We start from the raw sequence: 15,222 nt of genomic DNA on the forward strand, positions 1-15,222 counted from the left end.
TGGTAGGTTAATGTTCAAGAAAAAATATTAATTTTTATTAAAATATCCTATTATTTTATACTAGAGACCTGGTGACCTGGTGTACGAAATTCATGCATGGGGGGGGGGGAGGGGGCTCTCCGCCGAGCCTGCACCCTCTCCAATCTGGGATCGCTCTCACAATCCAGGACTGCTGGCTCCCAAATATTTGCCTGCCTGCCTTCCTGATTGTCCCCAACCACTTCTGCCTGCAAGCCTGATCACCCCCTAACCACTCCCCTGCCAGCCTGATTGATGTCTAACTGTTCCACTGCCAGCCTGTTTACTCCCACCTTCCCTCCTCTGCCGGCCTGGTCACTCCTAACTGCCCTCCCCTGCTTGTCTGATCACCCACAACTACCCTCCCTTACAGGCCTGGTCCCTCCCAACTGCCCACCCCTGCTGGCCATCTTGTGGTGGCCATCTAGTATCCACATGGAGGCAGGATCTTTGACCACAGGGGGCAGCCATCTTGTGTGTTGGAGTGATGGTCAATCTGCATATTACTCTTTTATTAGATAGTATAGAGGCCTGGTTCATGGGTGGGGCCAGCTGGTTTGCCCTGAAAGGTGTCCTGGATCAGGGTGGGGGTTCCCTTGAGGAATGGGGAGGCCTGGGCGAGGGGCCTGTGGTGGTTTGCAGGCCAGCCACACCACCCCACGACCCAAGCTGAGGCCCTGGCATCTGGGGTTTATTTATCTTCAACAATTGAAACTTTGTAGCCTTGAGTGGAGGCCTGGGCCAGCCAGGGTGTGCTGAAAGCTTGGCTTGCTTATTCGCCTGGGAAACCTAAGCCTCTCTCCTGCTTTCTCCATGGCCACAGCCATCTTGGTTGGGTTAATTTGCATACTTGCTGATTGGCTGGTAGGTGTAGCAGAGTGATGGTTAATTTGCATATTACTCTTTTATTAAATATAATAGTATTAACGATTACTCATTTATTTCAGCCCTTTGTATTCAATTCAGCATGTCTCATTGAAATAAACTTACCTTTCTATGAAAATTGAAGCTTTTGTTTTTTTACTTAAACCTTGTTTATTTGACCCGTGTTAGCCTTTGAGTTTGACATGCTTGCTATAGGGGCATAATGCTTATACAAAATACATCATATTCACTTTTGTTTTTACTAGTCAGCTAACAGTTACAAGACTAGAAGCCTAAAAGAGGACCTTAACCCTAGAAGGACTGTAGGGGAATCAGTTGAAAACAACCAAACAGGTTTCTTTCTGTTCAGAATGAATTTATGTGGTTCTTGATAAGGCTTTGTGGGCACCCTCTTGTCCTGTCAAGTTCACCAAATCCTTGGAATTTCCACAGTCGCTTAACAGCTCAGGAGTACATAAGTTAGATATGCAACTAAAGCACTTACTCATCTATGTTTGCAGAACAGGGTTTACTGGTAGTATTCTAGTTGAGGATTAGGAAAATCTTAACCCTATCTTGAATAAACTTTTGAGCCAAGAGAAATAGAAGAGTTTGTCTTCCAAGACTCAGGCTAATATTTTGGATATTAAAGTTGCTATAGAGTTCAATGATCTATTTGGAGGGTGAAGGTGGTGGGAGACTTATTATTTATTGTTGTGTACTGCTTTGATTTGAGGTAGAAATAATTCACAAGAATCAATAGTCTGTTTATCTCTGTCTATTCATAGGTACTTTCCCCACCCTCCTTATCAAACAGTGCCTTTGAATAAGGATGAGATCATATTTAAAACACACACACACACCCCACTGAACAATAGCAGGTACTATTAATCTATATTCAAGCACTGTAGGTACACTAAGCTGGGTTCTGAGCAAATTTCTGTATTTTAAGTGTGTTTTGGATCACATTAAAGAGGTTGATATCAATTAACCTGCTTTGTGTTTTAACAATAAGAGATACATTTTTCCTTTCTTCAAACAAATGAAATAGAAGACACTGAATAGAAGAATAAGGAGTTGTAACACTTCTGAATAAAGCCCCTAATTCTACAGCCTAATTCTATATTACCTAAGACTAGGACCTATAAATTATTAAAAACCAATTTTTCATAAGAAAGGATACAGTTATGCCTACATTCAGCTAGCTATTACACTCAGTGTTTATAGTAATTGGCAATCTGACTCTGTATTTAACTGTATATCAATGACCCACCACTGCATGGTTTCCCCCTTCCCCCTTCCTCCTTCCCTCACTACTGAGCCACCACCAGGGTGAGCAGGTGGCCCTCGGGGAAGGGAGAGGATGGGGGCGAGACAAACCCTTGTGTTGAGGGCTAACTTTCAATAGATCATAGCAATTTATTTTAGTTTACAAAACCCAAATGTGAACTTTTCCTTATAGGATACTTTTTCTGTCATATGATTAAGTCAGGTGACAGATCTCAAACTTGTATAATATGCTCTGTATCTCCAAGGAAGAAAGCAATCCCAGAGGACTTAACATCCATACCAAAAACAAAATGTATATTTGTAACTTTATCTGGTAATGTCTATAATTTTCCTGTACATTTTTTAAAAAATACGTTTTTATTGACTTCAGAGAGGAAGGGAGAAGGAGAGATTGAAACATAAATGATGAGAGAAAATCATTGATCAGTTTCCTCCTGCACGCCCCCCACAGGGGACTGAGCCAACAACCTGGGTATGTGCCCTTGGCCAAAATCGAACCTGGGACCCTTTAGTCCACAGGCCGACGCTCTATCCACTGAGCCAAACCAGCTAGGGCTCCTGTACATGTTTAATGACAAATTCTTATTGGGTGTTCAAAGGTTATCATATATACAAAATTAAAGAGAATTTATGGATAACTTATACACTTTCCTCTCATATATCTAAGTAATTGAGACAAAAAGAATTCTGGTAATGTCATTCCTGACCATTTCAAATAGTATTTTTCCTTTCGTTAATACCTTTTAAAAAATGTAAATAGTTTGCTTGCTTGATTACAGTAACTATATATTGACTGTAAAAATAGAGACAAGTAACACAGAAAAGTATAAGGAAGGATATAAAAATCACCTGAAATGCCCATCTAACCTCTCTGAGGTAACTAGTAAACATTTTGGTGACTATCCTTTCCTGAAATTCATTTTGTACAGACATGTAGTTTTACATGCATGTTATTGCAAATACCCTACCCTTTTCTTTCTGCATTTTTCCTTTTCTTTTATTTCCTCCCTCCAGTGTTGACAATCACATAAGCAAAAACAAACTGGTATTTAACTGGTTTACAAAAATGGGGTTTCATTATAATACCTTTTTCTAAACTTTATCTTTCTCACTTAATCTTAATCACAATCGAAGTCCTTTTAGGATGTATTTGGAAGTCTTTTTAACTTAACAGTACATATTTAACTTTAATTGATCTAAAAACATTCCATAATATGCCTGTGCCATTATCTATGTATATAGATAGATATATAGGCATCTTAATAACCTTATTGACAAGCATTCCCTTTGTTTTTAGGTTTTTGCTTCTACAAACACTGCTGCAATCAACATTCATGTAAAAACTTGCTTTCTGCCCTGACTGGTTTGGCTCAGTGGACAGAGCATAAGCTTGCAGACTCAAGGGTCCCAGGTTTGATTCCAGTCAAGGGTGTGTACCTTGGCTGCAGGCACATCCCCAGTGGGGGGTGTGCAGGAAGTAGCTGATCAATGTTTCTCTCTCATCGATGTTTCTAACTCTCTCTCCCTCTCCCTTCCTCGCTGTAAAAAATCAATAAAACATATTTTAAAAATAATAAATAAATAAACAAAAACTTGCTTACTAACTTGCTTTTATGTCTAGGAAAAAAATTCCAGAGTGGGATTGCTGGGTGGCAGAATATGTATTTTCAATAACAGCTATTGCCTGATGGTTTACTAAAAACTCTGTAACAATTTACATCTTCACTAGTATCAAATGAGAAAATCCTTTGCCACACATCCCTGCTAGCAGAAGGTTTACCACTTGACTTATGCTAGTCAGAAAAGAATATTCTATTGTTACTATACTAATTACTATTGAGGTTATGCAACTTTTCATAAGTTTGTTGAATGTTTTGATTTCTCTTCTAGAAAATTCTGGTCATATGTTTTATCCATGTTTCTATTGTGAGAATTTTTTCTTAACAGCAATAATTCTTTAAAATGCTAAATTTTATGTTATATGTATGTATTTCAAACATTTTTTTCCAGTCTGTTTTGTCCTTTATTTTTGACATTGAAAAATTCTTTGGTATATATCTATGTTTGCTTTTATAACTTTTAAGTTTCCAATCTTGTATATATATAAAAAAAATTAGGGAGTTTAATATTTTAAGTATTTCATTATTTATATTTAAGCTTCTAATAATCTGAAATTTTATTTTGCAATTCTGCAAAGTCCTGGCTCGATTTTATTTTCTTCTCGACAGACAAGTTATGTCAGTTACATTTACTATATATGTGCCCTTATTTCCCATTCAATACATATACTGTCCCAAATATTAAATTCCTTTATATGAGGAAGACTCTGGTCAAGATTCCAGAGTAGGTATTAAATGTCCACTCACATCCTCCCTCAACCACATCAACATTACAACTAAGGTACAGAAAACCCATCATTCAGAACTGCCTGAAATCTACCTGAACAGAAGTCGTAAAACAAAGGATATAAAGAAGCCACATATAGTACATATATTCTGTACACATTCCTATGTACAGAATATATGTACTATATGTATAAGAGAATACACTTATTAAACCAAAGTCACTTTCATTTCATAATATAAAAAAGAAAATAGTAAAACTCTTAAAGTTTTACTAATAATCTCTTAATCAAATTTTTCCTCAGAACAAATGAGTAATAATTTTTTTTCAAGAGTAAGGTGAAACATAAACTCATGATAGCTATGCTTCAATTATTTAATTTACTGATATTTTCCAATACAAACCCACTAATCCTTGTGAATCATCTCAATCTAGGAAGGGAAAAATTTTATTCTACTTCATTTCTCCATTATATTTTTTACATGTCTATGTCTATTTCATATGAGGGTAAAAATAAGATATAAAAACACTTAAATCTTAAACATAACTGTAAACTCATGTTTTCTATAGGTCTGTACAATTTTAATATATTTCTATAATCCATTGTAGGGATAATAATTTAGAAATAGAAGAACTACCTCCTTAAATTGATTCCACATACTAATGATCATATGCTTTGGAAAATCTTTTTATAGAAAATATTAAGTCACTGTAGTTGCCAAAAAAATGGTCTTTATGTTGATATTTCTCAGTTCCTATTAGTAAATCTGCTTTATAATATTTGCTAAAAGTATATATTTTTTTCTCCCCTATTTTTCTGAATGGCCTCATTACAAATTCTAGCTTTTCCTCAATACCACTAACCTCATTTCAAATTCTACTCCTTTCTCCAAACCTGTTAATCAATTTTATAAAATGTCTTCAGTCTTCTTTATAAAGTTCAGGATGAGTCAAAAATAGGTTTACAGTTATTCATATGGAAATTAATACAATCATTAATAAATAGTAATACAAGAATAAACTTTTTCGTATTCTCACAACTGTAAATTTACTTTACCCCCACCCTAGGGCGACCAGGCTTTCTGCGTTCATGATCTAATAGTACCTATGGATAGATTTAAACATGAGGGAATTTAAGCTTAGATTAAGTAAACTGTCCAAGTTCACAAAGCTTAGGAAAGCTATTCCAGTAAAATCTGTACTATTTTGCTTTACAGTTCAATACCACTTAGGTTAGCCCAGGATATTATAGATCAGGAGTTAGAGAGTTGGCCCACAGACGGAAAGGTGATGGATTTGATTCCTTGTCAAGGGCACATACCTGGGTTGCAGGTTTGATTCCTTGCCCCAGTAGGGGTGTGTGCACTGATGTCTCTCCCTCAGATTGATGTCTCTCTCTTTCTCCTCCTCCTCCCTCCCTTTCACTTACTCTAAAAATCAATGGGAAAAATATATCCTCGGGTGAGAATTAAAAAAAAAAAATACCACTTAGGTTTTAAATATTTTCACATAGGTTATCTATAGTTTAATCTCACTTAAACTCACAGTAACCTTGACAGGAAGGTTGCTAAGTATAAAAACCTTAATCCACACTCCAACTTTACTTAAAATGGCAGAGTTGAATGATGATCTTGACTTTTAGTTGAGTGCTATATCACTTGTTGTCTGTACAACCCATTTTTCATTAAGTAGAACTCATTCTTATCCCTTTCTTTTACTTTCATCCCAATGTGTTGTGAAAATAAACTGGTCACTGTACTAATAAAGTCCATCTGAGGTTTATTTTATTTTATTTTTTTAATATATTTTATTGAGTTTTTACAGAGAGAAAGAGAGAAAGCAAGCTAGAAACATGGATCAGCTGCTTCTTGCACACCCCCTACTGGGGATGTGTCTGCAACCAAGGTACATGCCCTTGACCGGAATCAAACCTGGAACCCTTCAGTCCGCAGGCCGATGCTCTATCTACTGAGCCAAACCGGTTTCAGCATGAGGTTTATATCTACTGTACTAACCATGACTTGGATGGTTATTAGCAATTTATATTTGAAAACTAATAGTGCACAACCTCAGAAGGAACTATGATCTGCAAGAGCTTTAAAAGTAGTTTAATTTCCTTGTCCAGTTTGTCAAACACTCATTCAATAAACAATTTACTGTGTACCTATCAGGTACATCAGCATCCTAGTACTGAAGACACAACAGTAGAGACACTGTCCAGTCCTTGAACTACTAGGAGCTTTATGGTTTACTAAGTAACAGCCCAGAAAACAGTACTTAAATGTGGTAAAAGTGAAAACTGAGGAATAGAAAATATTGTGTAGTAATATGTGGCCTACAGGCTCTCTGCCCATAGGGAAAGAAAGCATACTTGATGGTGGCGATCATCTATAAAGGCAATGATATATTAAACCTCAGAGTAAGCAAGTAAGAGGTATTAGGAACCCTAACACAAAAATCCTTGTGTGCCATTTAATATTGGACTATAGCACAATTCCCTAATACAATATATGGTAAGATTTTTACATGTAATACTAATTAACTGATAAAGCTAGTCTAGTGACTTCCAAGCTTCAAATTACCTGTTGGTGTGTGTAAACTGTGTATTATGTCAGAGGTCTTTTTCAACTGAAACTTTAATAGCAATTTAGTATCAATTCCTACTGCTAATCTTTCTGATTTCGTTAGAGGTCTAAGTTATTGCTTTAATAAGTTCCCTAAAATTGGGGGAATTGTGAAGTAAAACTGCAGAGTCATTCAGCCTCTTTCATACTGACATTCCCCCAAATAGTACTCATTGCATTTTAGCTGGTTTTCTTTCCCATTTTGGTCTTATCCAGACAGGACTGGTTTGAACCTCTAGGAAACTTCAGGAATTTGTCTAATTTGATGGAATGTCACTGAAGGAGGGAAAGTCTTGTTAAATCACTATTACTCTAGAATTTAACTTTTGTTTTCCTTGACAAAATCAGACCAGTTAATTTTCGAGAAGTTGGAAGATACAGAAAACTAAAAATAAGTCAGTCACACTCACCATTCAAAGATGATTCCATCTTTCTCATTTTCCAGCTCTTTTTAATGGGTTCTTCAATTATATTGGTTAGAAAATTAAAAAGTTTAACTGAGAATATTATTTTCCAGATTAGAAATTTACATTTTAAAGTCAAAATTATAATTTCTGCTAGGCCTTTCAACTTAAATGAACCAAGGGACTTTCTATGTTTGCAGTATAAATAAAAGAGTTTAAACCCCAAACTGAAAAACACTCTTCCCTAAAGCACATTGTTTGGAGTCAAAACATTGCAAATGAAATGGGAGTACACTGGGTTGGGTAAAAACCTCAGGGGGAAAAAAATCTGTATTTTCACAAAATACTATTCATCAAAATCTGAAGAGGTCGCCTAGAGTTTTACAAATGGGGAAGCTAAGGAGAAGCATAAGGGCTACTTAACATAGATTTACTGCTGGTCAGGGAATTGCTTGGGAGTGGCAAGTAAGGGCGATATTAGGGAGACATGGCAAGAGAAAACGTCAAAGGCATAACATAGCACGTCAACAGACTTCACCTTTCAGTTTATGGTGAAACACATTTGGTTCAATTATATACCAGCCCAATTAGTGTTCTGAAGAACTAGTTCCCTTTCAGTGAAACCTGGTGACTTTCCCATAAACCAGCCGGTCTCCCATCACGACACCGAAATGCCATCTTTCAGTGCCTCCCCATTCATACGAGACTGTGGTTACTTACATCCCCTGTTTATTCTTTCAACTATCCTCTCCCTCCCTGCACCATAAAAATCACAGAACAGAACGCTAAAGGCTTGCTTTTTACCTTCCCAAAGCAGGTGAACACCTACAGGACGCCTCTTGCAAGGCTAAAAACTCAAAATTACCGAGACAGCACGTTGGGAAGCAGGCTTTACAGTGACTCTGCAGTCAGGGCCACCTCAGTGTCATCCCCTCCCGAGCCAGTCGCACGGGAGACGCCTGTGCCTCCAGGGTTTTTCAGTCTTCCCGGCTCCCAGCCGCAGGTGGAAGGGGAAGGCGGTCAGGGCCCCTCCCAAAGAATGGGCTTTGCGGATGGGAAACGACAGGCTACCGCAGACCCCCCGCCCCCCCAAGAATGGCTGCATCAACCCCACGACCCGAAGCCCCAAAGACTCCGAATTAGGGGACCATAATGGCCGCACTCACCCCCAAAGCCGAGAAAAGTGGACGTCTCCACCCGCGGGGGCGAGGACAGTGGGGGAGCGGGGGTGAGGAGGAGGAGGACTGGCGAAAGGAGCTCCCGGTCAGGGCGGGATGATGGCAGCGGGAAGGAAGCCCCGAACAGCTGAGGCCGCCGTCCACCCTGTCCCTCCTCCCACCCCTTCTCCGACCCCCACCTGCCGCCGGTTACAGGTCGCCGCTCACCCGACACTGCGCGAGGTGCAGGAACAGCACAGACCCCGGAGCTCCAGGCTCGGTCAGTGAGGGAGGGGAAGTCTTCAGCTGCAGAAGGGAAAGGGGAGGGGGGGCGGGTGGGTCTAGACAGTCACGTGACCCTGAGCTCCGCCCTGCCGTCACCGAGCTGGCGCGTTACCTCTTTGGGGCCTGTATTTTTTTGCGGATTGTTTGAACGTTAATTTTGTCGCGATTAAATTCTAAAAGAATAATTCCTATAAGGATTATGTTGTAAAGTGCAACCTGGAAGGCACGGGTGGAACGGGCTAAAGGATCCTGGACTGCTAAGGAAGTGACGCTACCCCCACCGTCTACAGACCGGAAGTGGCGATGAGTTCCCTCCCCCTCCGCGGCGCCGGGACTGCCAAACCCCAGGCTTGGGGCAGTCACGTGACCTCAAAGCGTGCTGGGCTGAAGCCAAGTTACCCGGCCAATTACGTTTGTCTTTTAAAACAAAACCACCACCTCATTTACGTTGAGTTTTCCACACACTTCTATACTTGTAGAGGAACCTACTTTTATAAAATCGCACGACGGAGAAAAGAGCATTTGAAAGTCATCAGGGAGACTCTCCACTGGGAAGAGCCGGTTCGGTGGGGAAAGGCTGCTCTTCCTGAAGTGGGAGAGGCGAGAGAGGGGCGGAAAAACCCGGATTTTACCGCCACGACGGACCGGGCATGCCTCACGAGTACTGCCGTAAGGGATGGGGGCGGGGGAGGAAGGTGACGCAAAAGGGCACAGCCCACTAGAAAGATGGAGGTCCCCAGGTGGGGGAGGGGAGGAGGGTACGCGGAGACGTGCAGCGCGGCTGCGCGGGAGGCGGCCTACGCGCCGGCGCGCAGAGGGGGCGGGGTGAAAGGTCACAACGCGGCGGCGGTTCGGGCTGGCGGCGGTGGCGGCGGCGGGCGGGAGCCGAGTGCCCCGTGTGCACGTGTGGAGAAGCGGCGGTAACAGCGCGGCGGCGGGAGGCACTCCGCCCCCTCCCGGGACGCAGGGCCGTGCTCCGCTCTCGCGGCCTCCGTGCCCCGCTCAGCCCCCTGCCTGAGGCGAGGAGGCCGGCTGGTGGAGTTGAGTGGCCCGGAGCGGAGGGCGCGGAAAGCTGAGGGCGGCGGCGGCGTTGATATCGGCGGTAACTACGGCCTCAGCAGGCGGGGAAGATGAAAGGGTGAGGAAGGGCAGCCGGGCCGGGCTGGGTCGGCGGGGTAGGGTGACGAAGGAGGGGAAGAGACCAGGCGAGGATCCGGCGGAGGGAGATTTCTGGGTTTCTGTGCTCACGGAGGGGGCGGAGGCTCGGCTCCGGCTGTTGGCGCGCTGAGGGGGCCGACAGTGGCAAGACCCAGGCGGCCCAGGACTCCGGCCTAGAGCACCAAGTGTGTGGACTGGAGAAGAGCCACTGAGTGTGGCCGTGGGGTGAGGCTCTGGTGAGGTGCCTGGGGTCTCCCACCCGGAGACGGAGGGCCGAGACCCCGCCGCTCCAATTGGACTGGTCTGGGTGTCCTCTTCAGTATAAGCTCCACACTGGGAACCTTGGTGTGTTGGCCATCTTTCAGTTTTCTTCACACTTGAGAGCGATGCAGGACCTTCTGGAAAAAGGAGGAATTGGAATAAAAAAGCAAGGAGTATTAAGAGGTAGTGACTCAACTGGATTTGGGTTGGGTCTGACCGAGTGGAGGGGGGCGGAGAGAGCGTGAGCGCTGGAGTCTTGGGGTGCCAGAATGTTTAAGGAAGAAGTGTTGCTGATCAGTAGGTGGAGCTCTTGCTCCAGGAGTTGAGTATTGCCCCCATCCTGTGGGGGTCTTCAGTTACCCGGAAGCTTTTCCTCAGGTAATTGGCAGAGTTAGTATTCTTTCATAGTTTTCCTCTTGGATAAAATTAGGGGTTATCTTGGTTCGAATATTTCCATTCGGATAAGCTGTCACCTTACTATTAAATTACATACTGTTAAAATATTAATTACATAACACGGTATTTTAAAATATTGGCTGTTTGAGAGCTTGCCTTTACCCTCCTTAGAGGACGAAATGTATCGATAATCTTATCGGTGTTAAAAGCTTTCTGAGATACCTGAGGGTTTTTTTTCCTTGTTTGTTTTTTTCATTCAAGATTCTTTGAAAGTATTATTTTTATTGATGTAATTTTCTAGTAATGCATATATCGAACTATTTTTAATTTATTTAATCATGCCTTTGTTACTTGATATGTGGATAATTTTCAAATATTCACTATACTCTTGTAAGTGTATCTTTAAAATAATTTTAATTTAAATTTTTGTTGACACTGTTGCAGATGTGTCCCATCCTCCCATACCTTTTGCCCTCCTCCATCCAGTCACCGCCCCCCTTACCCTTACTGCACTATTGTCTGTGTCCAAAGGCTGTGCATATAGGTATGTTCTTTGGCTAATCCTTCACCTTCCTTTATCCAGTCCTCTTCCCCTCCCCTCAGTATGTTCCATGTATCCATGCCTCTGGTTCTATTTTGTCAGTTTATTTTGCTCATTAGAATCCACTTATTAGTGATATCATATGGCATTTGTCTTTTTTCTTATTGGTTTATTTCTTCTCAGCAAAATGATCTCGGGATCCATCTCTTCTATTGCAAAGGGTGAGATTTCCTTTTTTACTGCCTGGGGTTTTTTTTTTATTATTATAACAAGTCCGTTAAAGAATTGTAACTGTGTTTTGAGTTAATGAAGCCTTTCCAACTATTCAACAACCCTTTTGAGGGTGAAATAAAAGTCAGTCTTCCAAGTAATCTCATACTGCTGAAAATATTATCTTGGTGTATTTATGTGTTTGAGATCTCAGAAGTCCAAAAGTGTAATCTGGCTTTAGCTCTGTAATGCCATTCCTTACTCTAATTTTGTTTTAAATATTAGAGATTCATTTTACTGTTGGATCATATGTCTTATAATTAAAATTTCAAAATCATGAAGAAATGTTTCCTTTATTTCGCATCAGATTCTAAAGAATTCCAAACAAGATTTCATTTGAGAAATATGAGAAGTGTTCACTACACTTGAATTATGGTCTAGGATGATTGGCTATTTTATATATGAACAGATGTAATTTGATGATTTTTTTTGAGTGTAGGTGCTGGTTTTTTACTTAATTTTGTAGTCTCTTGGACATTCAATATTTATTTGTTTTCTGTCAATGTAATAAAAATGAGGCTGAAGAAGAGTTCCTGTTGAGACCGTGTGCATGGGTTTAAAAAGGAGGCCCTCCAATAAATTATTCTTATGCGTGGATCCAAAATCTTTGGTTTAATTCAGTCTTGCTAGGGTAATGTTCTAATAACTATGTTGGCAATAGAAATGAGACAAACAGTGGTAGTAATCACAGTCTACCTTCATAAGGCAATTATCTTTTATTTAAAATAGTTATTCTTGTATATCAACCCAGTGGAGACAAATCCCCATAAATGAGTGAAATTTAGGGGAACTGACTAAATTTAGAGGAAATTTTTATTGAGTCTCTACCTATAGCATCAGCTATGCCTGAAATGAAGAGTTCTTAAATCTAGTTCTGGGAGCTTCAAATTGTGTTATTAGAAGTAAACTTTTAAGATGATTTCATAGGAATAGCGCCTTTAACTTCACATATGAACTAACTCCCAGGTAAGATGGGATGTAAAATTTTTTATTTTATTCCGTGTCTTGTATTTAAAAGCCTAAACAAATGAACACAATAGACATTTAAAATATCCTTGAGTTCAAAGACTTCTATCAACATGCACAATGTGGTTAGTGTTAAAAGACCTGTGAAAATGGCCGAAACCTGTTTTGCTCGTTGGTTAGAGCGTCGACCTGCAGACTGAAGGGTCCTGGGTTGGATTCCAGTCAAGGGCATGTACCTTGGTTGCGGGCACATCCCCAGTGGCGGGTGTGCAGGAGGCAGCTGATAGATGTTTCTCATCAATGTTTCTAACTTTCTGTTCCTCTCCCTGCCTCTCTGTGGAAAATCAATAAAATATATATATTTTTAAAAAGACCTGTGAAAATGATTATATGATTTTCGTATGAAATTTTATTTGCTTAAGTATCTTATTGTCTATTGAAGCTAGCTGAACTTTAAGTTGAATAAAAATATCTAAAAATTGGGAACAAATACAGAATTTACACTCTAAATCAGTCTGCTATTTAAGTATTTTATATCGTCTATATTACCTATCATTTAAAAACTTACAGTATTAGTATTTTACCTTTTCTTCCTACTTTATTTAGTTTTTATTATTAGCAGTAGGACATTTCATTATATTGACATGTATTTGTCTTTTCTCCATTATAGATAAATTTGCAGTTAATTACTGCATGTGTGTGTTTATTTTTTTAAGGGTTTTTATTAGTTTTTAGAGAGAAAGGGAGATGTGTATATGTGTGTGTGTGTGTGTGTGTGTGTGTGTGTGTGTGTGTATATATATCAATGTGAGAGCAAAACATTAGCTGCCTCCTGTACACTCAAGCATGAAGGTATGCCATACACAGGCATAACTGAGATGGCAATGTAATTAATCAGTATAATAGAAAATAAGCCGAATCCGGTTTGGCTCAGTGGATAGAGCGTCAGCCTGCAGACTGAAGGGTCTCGGGTTCGATTCTGGTCAAGGGCATGTACATTGGTTTCGGGCACGTCCCCAGTAGGGGGCGTGCAGGAGGCAGCTGATTGATGACTCTCATCAATGTTTCTAGCTCTCTATTCCTCTCCCTTCTTCTCTGTAAAAAATCAATAAAATATATCTTAAAAATAATAAAATAAAATAAAATCTTACATTTAACCCTTTGCACTCCGCTGTCCCCTCTCAGGGGACATTGCAGTTTATTAGTGATTTCGGGGAATTGAGTTATTTCAATGCACTCCACCGCAAAGTAGCGTTGAGTAGCTGGTAGCCAATGTCCAGAATGGTTCGGAGTGCAAAGGGTTAAAAAGAAAAGAAAACTAAATCCATTTATTCTTTATCTGTAGTTGAGGTATAGTAAAAGTTAATTCTAGGAAAAATGTCTAACAATATGTGAATACATGTGCACAAAATAAAGGTGGAAAAATAGCAAAAATCTACCTACACTAATAATAAATATGCAAATTGACCATACCTCCGTGACACAGAGTGAGTATGCAAATTAACACAACAAAGATTGGCCAGGCGAGGCACCTGCTATGAGAAGGAGGGCGCAGGGTGGTGGTAGAAGGAGCTACAGGCGCTGTGCTCTGGCCAGGAGCGAAGACTTGCAGACTTCTTGGCAGCCGGGAATAAGGACCTGCAGGCTCCCAGGCAGCTGGGAGCAATATAAAAGTCTAAGCAACCAGGCAACTGGCTGGTCACTATGATGCACACTGATCACCAGGGGGCAGACACTCAATTCAAGCAGCTGCCCTCTGGTGGTCAGTAGCCCCAATCAGCCCTGATTGCTGGCCAGGTTGAGGGAATCCACCCAGGCACAAATTCGTGCACTGGGCCTCTAGTGTAAATATAATATATGAAATGGTATAGTTTAGTAATTGAAGTGTTAAAATATAAAATTCTGGGATCAGAAATCCTATATAATAAAAGCCTAGGTGGTGTTATGCCCTCCTGCGATGCCTTCACAAGATGGCCACCACAAGATGGCTGGCAGGGGAGGGCAGTTGGGGGCAACCAGGCTGGCAGGCAGAAGCAATTAGGAGCCAGCAGTCCCAGATTGTGAGAGGGATGTCCAGATTGGAGAGGGTGCAATTCAGGCTGAGGGACACCCTCCCCTTTTGTGTCGTTCACCCCCCTCCCCCCCCCCATCTCGTGCAGGAATTAAATGCACTGGGCCTCTAGTAAATTTATATTGAAGAACTCAGTACAATGGTTGTCTCTGACAGCTTATTGGCTAGGAAGGGGCACAAATGAAGTTTGTTGTTGTTTTAATAAGGTTATTTAATAAGTTGAGAGGCACTTGGAAAAACTTTAAAGAAATGAAGAAAGATGTGGCTGCCATTTCAGCCATGGAGTGGTATAAAATACCCTTATTAAAATTAAAACAGGAAGGGAGGAGAGAGAAATATCAATGATGAGAGAGTTATTGATCGGCTGCCTCCTGCACATCTCCTACTGGAGATCAAGCCCACAATCTGGGCATCTGATCTCCTAGTTCATAGGTCAATGCTCAACCACAGAGCCTCACTGGTTGGGCACAAATGGAATTTTTGAAGTGCTATAAATATTCTGTATCTTTACCTTAGATGTTGATTACATAGGTGTGTTCATATGTAAAAAACAAATCAGTAAGCAGTAAACAAT

General features: G+C 40.8%; 2 protein-coding genes across 5 annotated transcripts in view; one reads left to right on the top strand and one right to left on the bottom strand.

Annotated features, from left to right (window-relative positions):
• The window catches only part of ATP6V1A (ATPase H+ transporting V1 subunit A), a 58,047-nt gene extending 48,987 nt beyond the window's left edge, over nucleotides 1-9,060 (bottom strand). Inside the window, exon 1 of one of the 3 annotated variants that reach the window (XM_084872034.1) lies at nucleotides 8,929-9,060. The gene's annotated coding sequence lies outside the window, so the exon portion shown is untranslated. Of the gene's footprint in view, nucleotides 1-8,709 lie in introns of all 3 variants that reach the window. The other 2 variants (XM_084872033.1, XM_084872035.1) reach the window with 2 other exon arrangements.
• Nucleotides 9,061-9,791: 731 nt separating this feature from the next.
• NAA50 (N-alpha-acetyltransferase 50, NatE catalytic subunit) overlaps nucleotides 9,792-15,222 on the top strand; it is a 43,168-nt gene continuing 37,737 nt past the window's right edge. Inside the window, exon 1 of one of the 2 annotated variants that reach the window (XM_084873984.1) lies at nucleotides 9,792-10,123. In XM_084873984.1, coding sequence (XP_084730110.1) covers nucleotides 10,116-10,123 — 8 coding nt within the window. In that variant the 5' untranslated portion in view covers nucleotides 9,792-10,115. The remainder of the gene's footprint in view (nucleotides 10,124-15,222) is intronic. The other variant, XM_084873985.1, reaches the window with a different exon arrangement.

Source organism: Pipistrellus hanaki (genome assembly GCF_964339955.1).
Source record: "Pipistrellus hanaki genome assembly, chromosome: 2".
Classification (NCBI taxonomy): domain Eukaryota; kingdom Metazoa; phylum Chordata; class Mammalia; order Chiroptera; family Vespertilionidae; genus Pipistrellus; species Pipistrellus hanaki.